The sequence below is a fragment of the Accipiter gentilis genome, chromosome 30 (assembly GCF_929443795.1).
Source record: "Accipiter gentilis chromosome 30, bAccGen1.1, whole genome shotgun sequence".
Lineage (NCBI taxonomy): Eukaryota > Metazoa > Chordata > Aves > Accipitriformes > Accipitridae > Astur > Astur gentilis.
Window position 1 is genome coordinate 21275910 of NC_064909.1, and position 19335 is coordinate 21295244.

At 60.7% G+C, this 19335-nt stretch overlaps 1 protein-coding gene across 1 annotated transcript; it reads left to right on the plus strand.

The window, feature by feature from the left end:
• Positions 1-5383: 5383 nt before the first annotated feature.
• SRF (serum response factor) lies at positions 5384-18715 on the plus strand. The gene is made up of 7 exons (XM_049833839.1): positions 5384-6001; positions 7333-7599; positions 12830-13091; positions 15279-15398; positions 16160-16351; positions 16895-16971; positions 17245-18715. Exons 1-7 carry the CDS (start codon positions 5489-5491, stop codon positions 17338-17340), a joined length of 1527 nt encoding a protein of 508 aa, XP_049689796.1. The 5' UTR covers positions 5384-5488; the 3' UTR covers positions 17341-18715.
• The last annotated feature ends 620 nt before the right edge of the window (positions 18716-19335 follow it).

The window sequence follows — 19335 nt, forward strand, 5'->3', positions numbered from 1 at the left end:
TGCTTGCCGCACGGCTCTGGGTTGGGAGGGTTATAGAGAAAAAGCCGAGCTTTTCCTGGGAGGCTATTGGGGCTGGGCTTGAGGCGATGTGCACAAGGGAAATTCATATTGAGTATTAGGAAAAACGCTTCCTCCCAAGGGTGGTAGAGGTCTGAGTCCCAGAGAAGCTGCGGGATCTCCATCATTCAAGAGATACTCAACCCTGGACCAGATAAGCCTTGAACATCCCAATCTAGTTAGCTCTGCTTTGAGCAGGGATGGACCAGAAATGTCCGGGATCCCTTTCCCACCTCTGCTACCCAGAGGGGCTACGGAGATGCTGGAGGGGGAAGAGGGCTCACTTCTTGGAATGTGCTAGCTGGCTCAGAGCTCAGATTTGGTCTAGGGCTTGGAAACGGGGTCAGCTGAGCCTGTCTGGGCGCAAGCGAGTTTGCTGTCTATAGAGCAGAGTTCTCAAAAGCGTTTGTCCCTTTCCTGACGCTTGCGACGTGTCTCGCAGCTGGGAGCTGTGGAGTTTCTTCAAGCCAAGGCCTCTTGGTGAGCTAAGCTGTGGTTGGGGCTGGCTCTTGGGTCCCTCTTTTTTCTCCCTAGACCTGGTGCTTCTTCACGTAGTGGGCTTGGCGGCAGGTTCATCGCCACCCTGAACCCTTGCTGCCTCCGTGACCCTTCTCCAGATGGCCTGGGGCTGGTGGCATTGAGCACACTGGGAGGACCTGTTTCGGGCAGAGGTCTCGGGATGTGCCTTCTCTCCCCCTTGCAGCTCCACGTCCCTCTCGTCGCTCCTGCCCGTCCTTCCCAGTTTGTACACAACAACCCTTTCGAAGCGCGCAAGAGCCGCAGCGCCACTGCCTGCGTGCTCTCCAACTTGCAAGTGACCTCTCGCATGCGTTTGCTGTTGCGTGATGTCCTTTTGTTCCACCTCGCCCATCCGTCCCATTCCTGTGGAATTCCCTGCCTGCTGCCCTACGTCTCGGGCAGGACGGCTGCGCGCCGTGGACTGATTCCCGCAGCCAAGTCGCTAACGAATGTGTCTTGTCTTGCCTGTGCGTCCCTGTGGTATTCTTTACCTCTAGAGCACCTCTTGCCCCAGAAATATTCCCAGCTGGTTCTACAACCGCTTCCTTGGGCATTTGTGGATAGATCGTATCGGAGCCTGTCGCTCGATCCTTCTAGCTGGACTAGCGTTCCTCCGCCGCAGCATCTCATCTCATCCCTCCGCAGGGGTTGCCCGCTCCATCCTGCTCACTGGTGCTGTTCCTCGGAGGCTGTCTGGGAAGCGAGAGGCAGGTAAGGGCGGTTGGACGGCATCAGCCGACAGGCCAGCGAGCGACCTGGAGCCTCTGCCCCAGGCGAAGGCCACCTGCATATTGGACGCAACGAGTGATCCCTTGTCCTCCCACCTTGCTGCCCCGTGTTGGACGTGACAGGCAGGGTAGTGTAGCAGGATTATGGCTGTGCTCACCCAAAATGCTCCTGGGTGGGCTGGAGATGGAGCCAGGCACCCTCACTCGTCGGGGAGGACCTAGCCAAGCAGCATCTCTGTGATGGCACGGCTAGAGAATAGAAATTCCAAGGGCTGCTGGAGCGACGTCCTTGCTCTGCCAGCTTCGTGCACGCAGGTATTTCTGTGTACTGGGAGGGAACGACACGGTTGCGGCGGGCCGGTTCTGCGAGCGGCGTCAGGATGGGGTGCTCAGCTTTATCCCAACACGTCTTGGGGACGCGAGTGCCTGTTTACCACGCAGTCAAGACCCGGTGACTACAGGGAAGCACCTAAATGGAAAGGCACCGGAGCTAGGACAAACTCTAGACCCAAAGGGTGCAGAAAGGCAGGGGTTGGGATCGCGTATTTCGGGGAGTGATGTCATGAAAAAGTTCTGTATCCTTGGGGATGGGACAGATGTTGGCCAAACTAATTGGAAACAGCAAGCTGAGCAACTAACAGTTCTAGCTAAGTGTAGCGGAGGAGAGCAGAAAATCAGAGCCCCTACAGGAGAAGGAGAGGACTCAGGGCTGTTGACAGAGGTAGGATCCAATTGCTTCAGCCCAAATTGAAGGAACATCTAAAAAAAAAAAAAAAAACCAAACAAAAAAACCCCAAACCAAACCAAAACAACCAAAAAACCCCTTGGGAAAGGAAGACAACCTGTGGTATCCAAGGCGAGGAAGAACCGCACGGCTCCATCAGAGCAAAGGTCCGCTTAGTGGGCCACCAGCTGCGGCCAAAATCGAACATTTACCGAACAGCCTAAGAGGATAGCGAGCAGGTATGCGCTGTCCCAGCTAACAACTCCCTAAAACATAAGGACCTCCAAACCAGGCATTTCCAGCAGTCTTCGATGGTTTTTCTTGCCAGAAAGTTATCCAAGTTGCCCTTACGCCTGCACATGCTTCGAGCCCCCCGGGGGCAATGGGCGCGCAGATCCGCTGCGCGGCTCGAAGAAGCGCTTTTTGGTTTGCTCCGATTTCATCTGCTGCCCCGTGGCTCTTACGCAGCTGCGTCAGGCACCTGTGGGCAAATTAATGGCCCTTAATTATCCTAAGCAGCCTCACCTGGGACCTCCCACCCTCTTGAGCTGCATTTAAGCTCAAGCCCGGGGCTTTCAGGGTTTCTTTTTAAACAATCTTGTAGGTTAATCTGTTTTGGCCGTGCCTCCAGCCCTGTCTTTTAGGTGTATATTGTAGCTGTATTATCCAGCCCTGATTTCAGCCCTATTACCCAGCCCTGATTTCAGCCCTGTCTCCTGACCAGGTGGATACTGGACCTTGGTTCATCGCTCGCTCTGTGGATGGACCCTCTTACTGACAACTGCCTCTGCTCTGCTCAGGTACTGTTGGACTAGACTTGTTAGCGAGGGCACGGGATCGCCCTTAAATACTGGCTCAGCACCCCGCGCAGAGGCAGCCCCGCTCATGCTGCTCACCCCTCTGAAGCACCCCTCTGCTGACCAAAAAAAAAAGCCCATTAAGAAAGACCTTAACCTCATTTTATGTGTGTAGCAGTACCTCCAATCTAGTTTTTGCTGCTCATAGATGAGATCTGGCTGTTCAAAAAAAAAAAAAAAAAAAAAAAAAAAAAAGAAGCAGATTCTACCTGTACTCAGCAGCGGTCAAAAAAGCAGCTGAATTAGCCATAAGATCAGCAACAGGATGGAAACCATCACAACCCCAGCGTTGAGCGCGGAGGGTGTTTAATAGTTCCCCAGTAGAAATAGGGATGAAGAACTGGAAAAGGATGAGAAAGGGCTCGCTGCAACGATCTAGAGGAATATTGCAAAGGGGACGCGGGGGGCTGGGGTGATGCTGGGGGCAGCATCTTGCCCGGAGGGATCCTTGGGAGTAATCGGGTAAGAGGCTTTTAGGGCGTAGTGCCAAGTGCCGTGCCCACAGCTGTGTCAGAAGAGGGTTAGAAATGTGAATTTTATGACTTGGGGTGGGGGCTGTAAATGAGAACAGCTCTAAAGATGAGATGGGACCGTCAAGTGGCCAAAAACTTGGTTTAAGGTGCTTTCAACTGCCACTGGGTGCTGGTTCGGTTAGGGTGTTGCTGGTAACTCGCGTCCTGCGGGTGACGGTGGTTCAAGAATGGGTCTTGGCTCTGCGGCGCGCTTCTGACTGCCTGGGTGAGAGATGAGCATCCCGGGAATCTCGGAGGCAGGCTGGTCCTCCATCCTGGACAGCATCCCCAGGATGAGGCTAGGGGAGGGGAAGGATGCCCGCAGAAGGGCTGAGCCAGCCCAAAATGAGCCGGTTCTCGCCTGTACGGTCCGTCCCGCAGCCTGGGGAGCGAAAGGCTTCCCCGCAGACCCACGATCGGAAGGCTCCGGGGAAGGAAAAAAAGCATCTCCGGGCGAAAGGAACCCCAATCCCAGTACCTGCGGCGGTCGCGCGCTCGTGGGTACCAGTCGCTCTCAGCCCGAACCGGCGTCTGGCCGCGCTGAGGGTCTCGCTGACCCTTCCTCGGCTTGGCGTGACTTGGGGGGGGGGGGGGGGCCCAGGCCTCCGTCTCACCTGTGCCAGGTATGATTTGGGTTCAGCTCGAAGGGAGGGTGGCCAGGGCATGTGATGGGGAGGCATGTGAGTCCCAGCAGCCCCGCTGGGAGCTAAAAATGGCATGTGTGCTCACTGGAGGAGCACGGCTGGCGGGGAGGAGGGGGAGGCGGCGGCGGTGGTGGCGGCGGCGTGGGGGGGGGGGGGGTTTGGTTTTATAGTTATTCCCTTGCTCTGTCGGAGGTTGGCCCCGGGAGGCAGGCGGCAAAGCGCGCGCGGGCGTCCTCCGAGCGATGAGGCCAAGGCGCAAAAAACTTTGCGGGAGATGCACAACTTTCCCTCCGTGGGGTTCCCAAGGAGGCAAACCGGGTCTGGCGGTAGGGCCGGTGTTGGCGGAGGTGAGGTCTTGTCCCGGGTTGCAGCTCCTGCCCGTAGGACGGGATACGGGAGATGGAGATCCCTTTTCTCAGCCAAGGATGCGGCTCCGTCCGTCTTCGCGGCTTTGAGCTCCGGGGCTGCCCGGTCCCTCTTACACCCGGTTTTTGTTCACGTTCACACCTGAGCGGAGGACGTGGGAGCAAGAGGGGACGACGACGCGGGTCCCAGTCCGTGTAGTGGGGCCGGCCCGGTTCTCTCCCCCCGGGACAGCCGTACCCACGGGTGACCGTGGAACGGGACTGCGTTCTCGCCGGACCCGAAGGCAGTCGTGGTCCATATCCTGGTACACGGAGACCCCTTTTTCATCCCACCGGCGGTCAGCTGGTGCTGGGGCGATGCGTATTTGGGTCTTATCCTGCCCGGTCCTGTATATCCCCAGCCACCCGTGGGAATCCCAGCCCACCCCACTCGGTGTCCCCGGGGAGAAGCGGGCAGCACCCTGATCCATCCCCGCAGGGTGCGCGGCGTGGGTGGACAGGTCTCTGGTGGCATCCCCGAGAAGCAGGAGGGTTTTTGGGGGTTTCGGGGGGGGGGGGGTGTTGCGTGTGCGTGGAGCATCCTCCCGGCTTGCACCCACGAGGGTTGCGGGGAGTCTCGGCGAAGGTTTGCCTGGAGCTGGCAGCAAGGAGGGCTGGAAGGACGGGTACCTCAGCCCGGGTTCCTCCGACCGGTAGCGGCGATAACCGTCTCCGTTCCCCCCCCCTCGCCGCCCCGTCCGTGCGGCGCGGGGCGCTGTCCCTTTAAGATCCTTCCCTGCGTGTTTCAACCTGGGAGTGACGCGAGCGCGGTCGGAACGTATGCAAATCAAACGCCCGGCCGTCCGCCAATAGGAGCCGCCGTTTGACTCCGCCACCGGCCAATCGAACGAAACCTCCCGGCGGGGCGCCGGCTCGCCCCATATAAGGAGCGCCTTCGCCATAAAAGGCAACATTGTATCGCTTTATATGGGGGCGGCGCGGCGCGGCGGGGGCGGCGGCGGCGGAGGAGCGGGGCCCTGAACGCGGAGCCGGGGCCATGGCGGGGCCGGCCTGACCCGACCCGACCCGCTCTCGCCGCCGCGATGTTACCGAGCCAAGCCGGGGCCGGGAACGGCACCGCCGCTGCTGCTGCCGCCGCCGCCGCCGCCGCGCTGGCCCGCGGCTCGGGTCTGGGCCGGTCCCCGGTGCCCCAACGCGGGGCGAACGGCGGTGGGGTGGTGGCGGCGGCGGCGGTGGCGGGGCCGCCCGGGGGTCGTCTGGAGCGGGAGGCGTTGTACAGCGGCAGCGAGGGAGACTCGGAGTCGGCCGAGGAGGAGGAGCTGGGCGGCGAGAGGCGCGGCGTGAAGCGTGGCCTGGCCGAAGCGGCGGCGGCGGCGGCGGGGCCCGCGGCGGGAGGAGCGGCGGCGGCGGCGGCGGCCGCTTATAGCGGCGGTGGAGGCGGCGGAGGAGGCGGCGGTGGGGGTGGCGGGGCGGTGAGCGGTGCCAAACCCGGTAAGAAGACGCGGGGCCGGGTGAAGATCAAGATGGAGTTCATCGACAACAAACTGCGGCGTTACACCACCTTCAGCAAAAGGAAAACCGGCATCATGAAGAAGGTACGGCGGCACCGGAGACGGAGGGTGGGCTGCCGGTATCGGTGGGTTTACCCACCTGTCCGTAGACCGGCGGGACCCCCGGGCTGTTCGCCTTCCCGGCCGAGCGGGGCCGTGCCCGGAAACGGCGACGGTTTCCCGGTCCCGCCCGGGGTTGGGGTTGGGGTTGGGGGGGGGGGGGGGGGGGAACCGGGCTCGGCCACCGGTTCTTCCGGGGGGGGGTTTCTGGGGAGCCTCCGGTGGGACCGGTGGTGGGTTATGGCCGGGACTCGGTGGCCGTGGGGCTCCCGGGATCGCGGTCACGCAGCCCGTGGGACACACACGGACTCCGGGGGGGGGGGGCCGTCCCGGTGCAGCCGGGTGGAGCGGAGCGGAGCCCACGGGACCCCCCCACTCGGTGCGAGGTGGTACTGGGTTCCACGCCAGTCCCGTGGCCCGGGTGGGCTGCCCTGCTGGGCCTTTAGCCGTAGAAGGGGCCAGCGCCGTGTCCCGGTTGATCCGGAACGCTTTCCGCGATTCCCGGTGACCGGAGTCGTCGTGCGAGGCTAAAATCCGAAAGTTGGGGGATCTCGCGTGGAGGTGGGGTGCTGCTGGCTCGTCAGCATCCCCCCCGGCCTCGACGCTGGGAGCATCTCCTGAAGCGCTGGGCAGTGCCGCATCCCAGCCCAGCCGGGCTTCGCGCGCCCTGGGAAGGTGGGAATGGTTGTGGGATGCTGGTGGGCAGGATGAAGAATGAGGCCGTCCCGTCTATAGCGGCTTGCGCGAGACCGCCAAGTGTGCCGTGGGGGCATGGGAAAAGTGTTTTCCCAAGCCCGCGGGGTCGATCCTGCGGGATGGTAGCCTTACTGTAGGGGTGTCTGGGTGCAGCTGGGCTCGGGACTGGGAAGAGTGAGAGGGGAATCTGGGTCCCAACCCGGCTGGGATGTCGGGAAGGAGGGAGCAGAGGTGTGTGGGCCGAGCAGCATCTTCCCACGTGGCTCGGCAGAGGTGAGGGGAACCGGCATCCGGATGCTTGGAGAAGCAGGGGTGGGCATTCCGGAATGGGGACAGCCCAGCGTCCCCATGTCCTCGGGCTGCTCTCCCGAGGGGATCGCTCTTTTCCTGCCGCGCGCATCCCGTAAGGGCGCGCTAAAGGAGGTGGGAACAGCAGCACGGGGCACATCAACCTGTAGGGAACCAATCTCGAGTTGGTTTTAGAGGCCACAGCTCCTCTGGGGTGACGGGGAGCCGGAGCCGGTGTGAGCAAAAGGAGGGACGTGCCGGGGACTCTTGTCCCGCGCTCTCTGCGTCCCTTCCGTCGGTGATTCCCCGTTCTTCCCTCGTGCTGCTGGCAGGCCTACGAGCTCTCCACGCTGACCGGCACTCAAGTCCTGCTGCTGGTGGCCAGCGAGACGGGCCACGTGTACACGTTTGCCACGCGGAAGCTGCAGCCCATGATCACCAGCGAGACGGGGAAGGCGTTGATCCAGACGTGCCTCAACTCCCCGGACTCGCCCCCGCGCTCGGACCCGACCACCGACCAGCGCATGAGTGCCACGGGCTTTGAGGAGACGGACCTCACCTACCAGGTGTCCGAATCGGACAGCAGCGGGGAGACCAAGGTAACGTTCCCCGTGCTCAGCTGGCACGCCTGGGAGGAGCGGGCTCTTCCCGTGGGACTCTGCTGGGAAAGCCCTGAGCATCCCCAGCCCTCCTGGAATAGCAGCTTGGGAAGCTGAGGGTGGGTCCCCTTCTGCTGCGATTCCAGCGAGCCCGGGGCTGGCTCCTTCTGCTCGGCTGGTGGTAGCCGTGATTCGGAGAGGGAGGCAAGCGGGTGGCAGGTGTCCTGGCCTTGGCCTTTGCAGCGGGGGTCCCCACCGACCCGGCCCACCACCCCCCCCCACGGCCGGTTCTCGGCGCCGTTATCTCTCCCCGGGCGTCTCCACGCTCTCGCACTCATTGATAAAAATTTGATTCTGCCTCCATGGCCTTATAAGGCCTGGTTTCCCTCGCCAGAGTCCCTGGCAGGGCCCCTCACATTCCTTATAAGCTGCAGCTGTCTCTTGCTTTGGTGCTGTTTTGGAAGGGGGCAGGGAGGACATGGGGAATGGAAACATTTGGCTGGATGGGCCTTTTCTGCTCCCTGCCCGGTGTCCCCGCAGGCGCCGGCTCTTGCCTGCCCGTGTTGCTCGTGGCTTCTCACCCAGGGTGCTGCCGAGGGCCTGCCCGTGGGTGCGGAGTCAAGCGATGGCCCTTTTTTCTGCTGGAAGGGCCCTGCCTCGTCCCCGCATCCCCTGGTGCCGTTCCTGGGAGCCGTTGCGAGAAAGCTGGTCCCGACATCCCTGCCGCTTCCTCGGCGGGCTGATGCTGGGGTCCGCAAGGTGCTTGGAGATGGGAGGCAGGGGGAATTTGTGGTGCGAGGCTGGGACGACGTGCTGAACCGGGGGTTGTGCCGCAGCTTCCCGGGCCGGCGTGGAGCGCCGTTGGGCGCCGCGAGTTGCTGCGGCTCTGCTGCACCCGCGCTCGCCGCAAAAAGCGTCCTTCCAGGCCAACGGTGGCCTTGCGCTAGGAGCCCTCCAGCCGACTGTACGCAAGCCGCAGCAGCGTCCTTGCCGTACGGTAGCCGCTAAATTTCAGCAGGCAGAACCTGGAGAAGGGTATTTGAGGTTTCGGCAGTAATCCCACAGGCAGGGAGCGCGGTCCTGAGACGTGCCCGGCAGCCACGATTCCTCCGTGCCCTCTTCCCCAACGTGTGTGCGGTGCTGCACCGAGCAAAAGCTTACCGCTGCTGAGCCCTGAGAAATACCAGTGGTCCCAGAGATCCCTGCGGGCAGAGGAGCTGCGGTGGGACGAGGTGTTGCTGGCTGGAGAGCGATGCGCTGGAGCTCAGCAGAGTCCCTGGGAAGGCTTCCCGCTGATGGGATCCCAACAAGGGTCCGGGCTGTCCCAGTATGGCGTGACTCCCCTGGGTGCCTCCGATTCCTAGTGTGAGCTGTGCCAGCCCTTTCCAGTAGGGAAAGGAGCCCGTGGTCACCAGCAATTTCTCCCTTGCGCAGCCCGTGCTTGTAAGGACTTGTGGCTCTTGGGCTTCTCCTGGATGGAAAAGCAAGTCCTGTGGGTGTTTTATCATGAGACAAGTTACCTACGCCTGGAATAATTTGGAGGCGCGGGAAGCGCTCTGTGTGGCAGCTGGCTTGTCCACATCATGTCCCTTAAGATTTTTTTCCTGAAAATACTGCTAGGTGGCCCCAAGGGAAGCACGCTCTTGGGGTGCGGTAGCTTTGCAGAGGGGATCTTCTTTAACACAGCTTCTCTCTGCCCGCTTTCTGACGCAACCCTGCAAGCTCCATCCCAGTACTCGTGAGTGGCAACGCTTAGCGTGGGGTGCCTTGTGGCCACCGCCAGCGTTTGGCGTGGGGCTGGAGGAGCCCTGCGGCCCGGTCTTCTGCTCGACGTTCTGGTTAAACCCACCCCTGGCCTGCTGAGGGTTCTTGTCACGGCAAGCCCTGGGGCTGGGGACCGTCCGTCCCCTTCCGCAGGGCTGGAAGCCTGGTTTGGTGCTCTTGGCAGAGGTCAGCCCCATTCAGATAGACCAAGAAGCCCTCTGAGGATGAAGGGAGTCTGTGGGTGGGCCGTGCTAGGTGGCTGGCATCCTTTGCCGAGGGGTGGGTGGTACGCAGGGCTGGGTTACGGGTGCCTCGTCGCAGGAAATTAAGTGCCTGGGCCGTCAGGTCCAGCCACATAGGATGCTCCGAGAGGGTCGAGCAGTTGCTCCCTGGCGTTCCCGCAAACTCTGCTTCCTAAACTTCTGTACAGACAAAACCTGCTTGTCTTCAGCTGCTGCAGAAGAGCAGGGAGCAACGCAGCCAGGCTGTTACCTGCGGTCGGCAGCCTGCCGGTGTTCCTTTACGCTACAGCCAGCTTTGGGATCCTCCCGCTGTGCCGAACCCAAATTCCCTGCCACGGAGCTGAGCTCGGGCCGCAGCTGGGACCGGGGCACACTATACTTCCAAGACAGCACCTATATCCTCACCATGGTACTGTGATGCGCTGACCCGTCTGATTTTTTTGCAGGCCCCAAACGACACAGTGCCCTCCTGTAATCTGCCGGGTGCGGTTATGTGGGAGAGGGGATTTTGGAGGGAGCTCAGGGGCTCTAGATTGGGGTGAGAGCATGGGAGTAGCCCTAATCTGGGCTACATCTCTTTTTGGGGTGGGAGAAAGGTGGGACTCTGCACCATCCGGAGTGCAGAACAGGTGTTGGAGACCAGTTTGGGATTTCCCATGTACCTCCAAGGCCAGTTGTCCCGCAACATCCGCGTAATAACGTTGGCCGGGGGGGGGCAGGGGGGTCCGGGCCGTGCTGAACGGCATTGTCCCAGGCAGCTCCCAGAAGCTGCGGAGTTGGAATCGTTTCTGTCCCCAAGCCCCTACTATGGTCCAGGATGGGCATCAACTGGCCTGGGCTGTGCCCTGTGGTCCGCTCACGCTGTCCAGCGTTTATCGCACGGGCCACGGCGGCGTGGGTCTGCGTAGACATCTCCCACCGCTACCTCTCTGCTCCGCGTTGATTCCCCAGGCGCTGCTCCGCCAACTGAAGTTTGCGGTCAGCTGTGGTGGGGAATGGATGTGCAGCTGGATCAGGAAGGGAAGGGATCTTCAGGGCTGCTGTGCTGGTTCAGGGCTTGTCCGCGGCCCTCCTTGGATCGTCTCTGCTGAAGGTGACCCGTAACTTGGCCCCTGTTGGGGGCTGGCCGTGTGCACGTAGTCTGGGCTTTGCAGGATGCTGGGGGGTGACCCCAGGGGCTCCGAGGCATCCCAGAAAGGCACGAGGAGAAGGCAACGGGTGTCCAATGCCAAGGTCTCTCCCAGCTCTCTTTCTGTACTGGGAGCTATTGTTGCAGCCCAAGGGAAACGGGGCAAAGATGGGATGAATCCGAGTCTCACCTGTGGTGGAGATGGGGCGTGCGTGGTTGGAGCCTGCTGGCACGGCATCCCTCCCAAGCACCTCTGCTGTTCCCATCATACTGAGGTTTGCCCTCGTGCTTCTAGGGAGTCCTGGGAATCTCCCTGAGCCAGGGTGCTGTGAATTTTTGGGGATGCCTTCTCCAGCCCTGAGAGTACGGAGCATAGCGCGGGGATGCCGAGTGCCCTGGCTGCTTGGGCGCTCTATCTCGGGGGTGTTCAGCTTTAGGGCTGCGCTTGGGGATGAGTGAGCCTGGCTTTTCCAGCTGGGAACAGGACCCACCCTGCTCCGCTATGGATTGCGGGGGGGGGGGGGAGCTCTGCCCTGTCACCCACGTGGGGAGGGCACCCACAGCCTCGCATGTCCCATGTGGGATGGCAGGAGTTTGCGGTTGAGCTAATGGAAAGTGCCTCCGCTGGGATCCGCTCTGTCGTCACGTGCCTCTTCTAATTCGGACTTTGGGGACTGCGGTGCCAAGGCAGAGGGGTGTTGCTCTCCTCCCTCCCCAGGCCCTGAGGCACGGCTGAGTGCCCGGGATTGGCTCCCCCTGTCCAAAATGGGCTGCCTTCCCTTTTTTAGCTGTTCGTTGAGCTGTGAATTCCTCGTTCCTGGCAGCTTGACAAGCTGGGAACAAGGCTTAGCACGTGGGAGAGCTGGGCCCCCCAGCCTGCAGTGGGAGGGGTGGGAGTGTGGCAGCCTTAACTCTTTCCAGGCGTACCGGCGGCTCTGGTGGGACACGGGGACAGCGGGTCCCCCGTGGCATCGTCTCCAGTGGAGCAGTGCACTTCCAGTCCGCTCGTGGCCAGCTGAGCAAGGCAAGGAGAGGAGCCGTGGAGACCCTGGGTAGCCGTAAAGGGGATTTGGGAGAAGGAGGCGCGTTGGGTGAAGCGTGACTGCCAGGGGCAGCAGGGATCGTGCTGGGCTTGGTTGGGTCCGGCAGATCCAAGCCGTGTCCAGCCGCACGCCTCCTGGCTGCGGAAACTGGGGTGTTACGTGCCCGGCAGCCTGGCGTACGCGTTCCTCCCTTATTCCCAGACCCAGGAGGCTAGCGTTGGCCGAGCGTAGGGCCATTTTCCTCCTGGAGCTCAGCTTCCCTGGCGATGCCATCCTCAGACGGACGTAGAGCTCCGACGCTCCTTGCGGGACCGTGGTGCCTGCTGGCTGTAGCTAACACGCGGGGTCGCTCGGAAGCGTTCGCCTCGTTGCCCGTCTCCTGTTAGCGGACGGGCGAACGGGTGCTTCCCTTGGACAGGTTCTCCCTTTTGCTCCAGGAGATCTGCGGAGGCATTCCCCAGGGCCTGCCAAAAAGCAGCTGTCAGGGCAGGGTTTGGTGTCCGGGTTTGGCCATACTCGCCTCTCCCTTGCTGCTTTCGGTGTACAGCTGCCTTTAAGAGCCAGTTCTCCGCTTGTTCTTGGCCATGTGTTTCCTGCCATAAGGGAAGTGGTGCGTGTTCCTGACAGGGGGACGGTGTGTTTGCCTTTACGTCTGTCCCTGCAAGGACTGTTTTTGCCTGTTGTGTGCCAAAAAGAGGCTGCGCTCTTCTTGGAGGCTACGGGGACTCCTGGGGAGGGGAAGGGTTGCTTCGTCCCCTGGCTTCGTCTCGCAGGGAAGCCTCTGGGGGACCTGTATGGCCCTGGGCTTGTATCCAAGGTTTACGCTGAGCCCTCTCCAGCTCTCCTCACGCTGCGTTATTGGGCACGGTCTCTTTGTGTTTGTAAAAGCAACTCCTCTCTGCTACCCTGGCTCTGCTCCGTGTGCTGGCAGCGGGCTACGAGGGTACGGTTTAGCACAGGGATGCGACCTGCGGAGCCCGGTTCGGCCTCGTGGGCAGATGTTGAGCAGATCCAAGGGCTGGTCTGAGTTGTCACAATCTCTCCTTCCCCAGGACTCGCTGAAACCAGCGTTCACGGTCACCAACCTGCCGGGGACAACGTCTACCATCCAGACGGCCCCCACCACCTCGACCTCCATGCAGGTCAGCAGCGGCCCGTCATTCCCCATCACGAATTACCTGGCGCCAGTGTCTGCCAGCATCAGCCCCAATGCCGTCACCAGTGCCAACGGGACAGTGCTGAAGACTACTGGAGCCAGTGCAGTGACATCTGGGGGCCTCATGCCGATACCCACTGGCTTCACCCTCATGTCAGGTCAGTGCCTTTAGGAACCGAGGACTGCATCCATCCGTCTCTGCGCCTGGAGCGTGTTGCTGCCCTCTCCAGAGGAGAGGGGACCTAGTGGCAGGAGGTAGCAGAGTGGTTGCTGCTGTAGGGTCAACCTGGCTGGGATTCCTTGCTCAAGCCCAGCCGGGCCGGTGGCTGGAGAAGGGCGATGTAGTGACTGTGTTTCCTTAGAGTGCTGCTAGCTGGCCCTGCTGCTGGGAAAGTCGTGGTGGCTGGGAGCTGAGCTGGGACCCCAGGGCAGCACCAAGAAGCCTGGAGGGAGTGAAAAGAGCTGGTGGTGACAAAGCCTTTCTTTCTCCCTCCTTTCGGCAGGTGCTTCCCTTTCTCCGGGGACCCCTACCATTCCTCTCGCTCAGTTACAGCCGCACTCCCTGGCTTTTTCCAGCCAGCAGGGCCAGGTGCTCACGGGTACGGCTGGACAGCTGCAGCAGGCACAACAGACAGTCTTCCGCTTCCCTGCCAGAGCTGGAGGGCAGATTGTGTCGCTGACAGGTCAGCACTCGCTTCTCCTCCGCTTGCTTGAGGTGGGGGGATGTGGGGGTCCTGGTCCTGGTCCTGGCCAGAGAGCTGACCCCCCCCAACGGAGGTGGGAGCGCAGAGGAGGCAGAGCACGGGCCAACCCTGGCTGTGGCTGCAGGGGAGAGATGGGGAGACAGGGCAGGGAACGCTTGGCGTAGGCAGCAGCAGCATCCTGGGGGATACAGACTGAGGGAAGCAGCGGGTTGTCAGTCTCCTGCCCCGGGGTTTGCCCTGCGGCTAGCGAACGCAGGGGAGACGGGTCCCCCCCCGGCGGTGCTGTGCTGAGGCTGAACTGTGCTGCTAGGAGGACTGATGGAAGGAGACCGCAGGGGCTCAGATGCCTGGCGGATGTTTTTCGAGTGCTGAGCAGCTGCCCCTGCTTTTGTATTTGGATCTGCAGTCGGTCGCTGAACCCCAGCGCAGAGAGGACAGATGAGAGACCCAGAGCAGAGGAGGGAGCGGTGCTGCTCTGCCGCTCTGCGCGCGTTGTCCTTTGCGGGGGATTTCTTGTCGCGCCGAGTCGAGGCTCTCCAAGTGTTGTACTGGGGGCTGGACGTGCTCCTGGCTGGAGTTTCAGAGCAGGGCTAGGCTGTCCTTTGGGGGGGGCAGCCGTCGTCTGAGGACCAGCGCTGAGAGCGAGGCGGTATTTCTTGTGTCCTGCCTGTTTGCGCACGAGCTGATGGGTCTGATAGCCTGCGTGCTTTCTTGGAGCCCTTATGGCTTCCATGGGCCCTGGCAGACAGCGTGGTCCCATGCAAGGGGACTGGCTTTCCCTCGTGGTCTGGAGGAGCTAAGAGAATAGTGGATGCGTGTCTCTGGTGTGGTGCGTGGGGAGGTGCCCGGTCTGAGTGAGGTGGCTGGTGATTCCTGCTTTCTGGCATCCCTTGCTCTTCCCTCTGGAGACAGCACAGAAAGGCTCAGGTCCCGAGCTCCGACTGGGGAGCCGAAGAGCTTTGCAACAAGTTGGCTGGGCTGGAGGCTGTGTGGCCATGCCTCCGCAGGTCTGGGACGCACACCTTGTGGCCCAGTGGCCTCTACTCCCTTGACTGATGTCTTGGAGACCACAAGCTGGCTGAGATAGCTGTTCTCCGAGTGCCCTGTGGAGGATGGAGCCGGGCTCCAGAGCGTGAAGGCAGCGGAGCTCAGCTGCGTTTGGGCTCTCCCAGTTCTGCTCGGTGCAGTGAGATGATCCTTGCAGGGTTGGCTGCGGATGGGCAGTGCTGGGGGAGCGTGTGGTGGCCCCTTTTTCTCCCAGCATCATCGGTGCTGTGTCTTAATGGAGCCAGGAACGGTGAGGAGGACCCCAGGCGTTCCTGAACCATGCCTGGGAGCTGGAGACAAGCTGCTGTGGCCTTTCCTTTTTTTTCTCTGGAGCCCTGTAGGCCAGCTGACCCCTACTTGGTCCCTGCGTGCCAGGAGAGAGCAGGTTTTGGCCTGCTCTTTGGGGCAGGTCCTGGTTTCTGCCACATGCTGCTTTTTGGCTAGCCTTCCCCGGTGCAGTGCCGAGCCACGCTGCAGAGCTGTACGCTGCCGGAGAAGGACTTGGCGGGGGCGAGGGGGGGGCTTTCCCATGGCCCAGAGTGCCTGTATCCCTGCTGAGCCAACAGGCTGATCGGCTCCTCTCTTTTTTCTCAGGTGGTACCATGGCTCAGCAGGTCCCAGTCCAGGCAATCCAGGTGCACCAGGCACCGCAGCAAACGTCTCCCTCCAGTGACAGCAGCACTGACCTTACCCAGACCTCTTCCAGTGGAACAGGTAATTGGGACATTACAGTAACCGCTGTCTTCCTTCCTAACCGCTGCCGATAACAGCCCACAGCAATAGACCTCACACCCGCTCCCTGCCTAGGATCCTTCTTCGGACCAACTCTATCCCAGCCTTTCTGGCAGTTTCCCAGGTGGTTTTATACCTGTTGCCAGTCCATACCGTGCTATGCTATGTCTAGGTAGATGCTGCTGTGCACAGGGCACCTTAAAAGGCATTTCGGAGCCTCTCTAGGTACATCATCCGCTCTTACTTGCGGCATGGAGCTGGGAACAGCTTGCCCGGTTCTCAGATAAGTTTCTTAGTTGAGCCAGCGTTGCCCCTAGAGATTTTTTACTCTCCGTGTAGAGGACACCTCTGTTGTCAGCAAAATCTGAGTTCGGGTACCTGGATGGAGTCTGAATCCAGTTCAGCAGCTTTGTTAAAGCTTCATTGGGAAACGTGTACCTCAAGTTGAATTCAGTCCTGGGATATTTGGCTGCCACGCTCTTCTGCCTTCTCATACTCGTGAAAGGAGAGGTTTGAGCTCTCCTGCCTGTTCTTCCAAGAGCTTGGGAGAACAAGATGGGTACCCAAGAGCTTGGGAGAACAAGATGGGTACCCAAGAGCTTGGGAGAACAAGATGGGTATCTCCACACACCTGCTGCTTCAGGACCGCACGCCAAGGGTGGCTGAGGGAGGGGTGCTGAGCGGGCTTGTGAGCGTAGCGGACCCCTTTCGCGTGGCTCACATGTAGTCTGTCCTGGTGCCAGTGACCCTCCCGGCAACCATCATGACGTCGTCCGTGCCAACCACTGTGGGTGGCCACATGATGTACCCCAGCCCACATGCGGTGATGTACGCGCCCACATCTGGCCTTGCGGACGGTGGACTTGCGGTCCTCAACGCTTTCTCACAGGCGCCCTCAGCGATGCAGGTGTCCCACGGCCAGGTCCAGGATCAGGGTAAGACAGCCGTCTGCGTCAGTGCTCCCTTAAGTGCTCTGACACCCTGATTTTTCTCATCTCGCATGTATTTGTGCTGTGTATTAATGTCATAGAATTTTCTTCTAAGCAGTCGTAGCGGCTGTACGAAAGCCCGGCAAGGGTGACGATTGGTGCGCGCTTTTAGATCCCGCCATTCTCCTAGGCGTAGGATTGCTTGAGCCGTTTGCTGTGGAAAAAGGGTGAGGGTTGCTGGGATGGGTGGCTTACGGGGCAGGCGCAGCAGTGGAGGAGGCTAGGAGATTCTGAAGAGGGTGTGTGGTTGCATGAAGGGGGCAAAGCAGCACGAAGCCGTGCAGACAAGACTTGGATCGAGGACTTGCGCCTGCCTCTCCCAGCCTTTGGAAAACTAGCGTGTCTGGCTTGCTTCTGGGATGTCTCCATGCATGCAAACAGGCACCTTCATCCTTGCGAAGCTCCGTGGAGCTCAGAGGAAGGACCCGGGGGGGGAAGCACCGTTTAAGGGACAGTGTCATTTGTGCTTTCTCTCTCTCTCTGTGGCAGGTGGCGTCCCCCAAGTGTTCCTGACAGCCCCATCAGGCACCGTTCAGATCCCAGTCTCGGCTGTCCAGCTTCACCAGGTAGGCGCAGAGCGGTACTTGCGGGTGTTCGGGGGGGGGGGGGGGGGGGGGTTGTCCTCGCTCTGCCCCCGCTTGCGCGTCCGGGCAGACCTCGGGTAGGGGTGGTCCTCGGGTTTGGGAGAGCTGTCAGTGCCATCCACCCTTGGGTGAGGAAGCCTTGCCCTCCTTGGACAGGCACCCAGAAAGGACGGTGCCACCCTGGCTGCTGGCACGCAGGGTCTCGGGGCACGCCGTCCCGTCCCCCCAGTGCTTCCTCCTGCCTTTTCTCTCTAGATGGCTGTCATCGGGCAGCAGAGCAGCAGTGGCAGCAGCCTGACGGAGCTGCAGGTGGTCAACTTGGACACCTCGCACAGCGCCAAGAGTGACTGAGAGGCCTCTGCTGCTGGCCTTGCGCTGTCCCCGGTTTGCCACGCCGGTGCCGGGGCTGGCGGCAATTCCTTCTCGTACAGACTGCACCAGTTATTTATTGTTGCCTTTTCACGTTTCCTTCATCCACACATGCACACACACACACACACACACACTCACACTCACACGCACCCACCCACCCACCCACACAGGCATGCGCGTGGGGCTGCAGGACCCACCCGGGGTGGAGCGGTGCTGGGGCCGTGCAGGGCTTGGGGGCGTTTGGATGCTGCGATTAGCTGTGCTTGTCTCACGCCAGCCAAAGAAACTTGTCTCTTTGAGGGGAAGATTGTTCTGCGCTGTAAATAAATACTGCGGGCCATTCCCAGCGGGAGGCTCTGGCTCCTTCTGGGCGCTCTGAGTCACCTTGCCCATGAGTTTTTTACTCTGCGTGGGGCTCAGCTCGGACCCAGAGCCGTCCCGCCGGCGCAGCTCGGAGCGGAGCGGGCCGAGGCTGTGCCGCTTGGCCTCAGCAATGTGCCTTTGTCGGGGTGACTGATCCTGGCTGCAGCAACTCACCCTGGGCTCCGGACAGGGGAGAGCCGGACGGCTTTGTACGTGCATCTCCGGTTGGGTCTGCGCGTCCTTCCCTCCGCGGCACGTCGCCCTGTCCTCCTCGTATGCACTACAGCGAGCCTTCTGCCCTCAGTGCCAGGATCTCCAGGAGCACAACGATGACCCGGAGAGCTCCTGGTGGTGGTGGTGGTGGTGGTTGGTGGTGGGCTCTGTGGCCACCCCAGCCCCACGCTCTCCTCTCAGCCCTCGCACTGCTTGCGGACTCCGTACACCCAGGGGAACGTGGCCGGGTCTTTCCCACATCCCCCTGCAGCTCCGGCCAGCGCTTTTTTTGGTTTTTTTTGAGTTTTTTTTTTTTTAAATTTCTGTGTCTGATGCAAGGTGGAGAAACAACTCAAGTGTCAAAGGGAAGAGCCCACAGGGCGCTGAGCTGCCGGGCAGGTGGCAGGTTCTTTTTCTGAGCACCACCAGCGTGATCTGCAGGCCATCCTGGGCTGTGGAGGAGCTGCTGTGATGCCTGTGCAAGCTCAGCAAGGCCAGGGGAGAAGGGCTGGAGCGTGCTTGGTCCTGCATGGGAGTTGCTGTGAATGGCTCTGCTACCTAGCCCTGTCCCTGGAGGGAGAGAGCGAGAGAAGCTGCTGAATCCTTAGAGGAAGAAGCAGCTACTGTAACTTTTTTTTTTTTTTTAATTTTTAAGTTAAAGACAAAAGAAGCCTTGGAGAAAAAAGAAAAAAAGAAAAAAAGAAAAAAAAAAAAAGAAAATGACTTTATTTTTCTAAGTGTTAAACTCAGTATTTATGTAATTCTTTAAGGAATAAAAGTTTGGCTCCTGTACAGTTTTCATGGGGTTTGTACCAGGGGGATGGGAGAGGGGTGGGTGGGCATGGAGGCAGGAAAGGGGCCTTGCTTTTGAGTTTGTATTGTAACCTTGGACATGTTCCCTCAGCATTAGCGTTTAAGCTGTGCTCTCCACCCACCAGCATGTGCCAGGGATCAAGCTGAACCGAGTGCGATGCTTGTTTCCCCGCTTACCTGTACCGAGGACTCCATACCTGTCATTTTGGGCTTAACGGGCAGAAGGCAAGTGAAGCAGTGGCTGGTCTCTAGAAGTGAGAAACCCGTCCCTCGGGAGCAAGGGGCTTGCAGCGTGCCTGGGGGGCCAGAGATGGGCTGGGTTTTTCTGATGGCCGCCCGGTTCCCCTCTGATCCTGGGACCTGTGGCCGTTCTTGGTGTGGAGCGGTGCGACCCGTGACTGCCGAAAGGATACGGGCGTCCCCTACTCCTCCTCCTCGGGCGGTGAGGGGCCAGCGGTGGCTTTATCCCTGTTCGCTGTATGGGTAGCACCTCCTGAACTTCTAGCTGATGATCTTTGGGCTGTAGTTCTCCCTCTGCAGCCATTCCTTAGCGTACGGATGCGGACAGGTCCCCTCCAAGCCCCC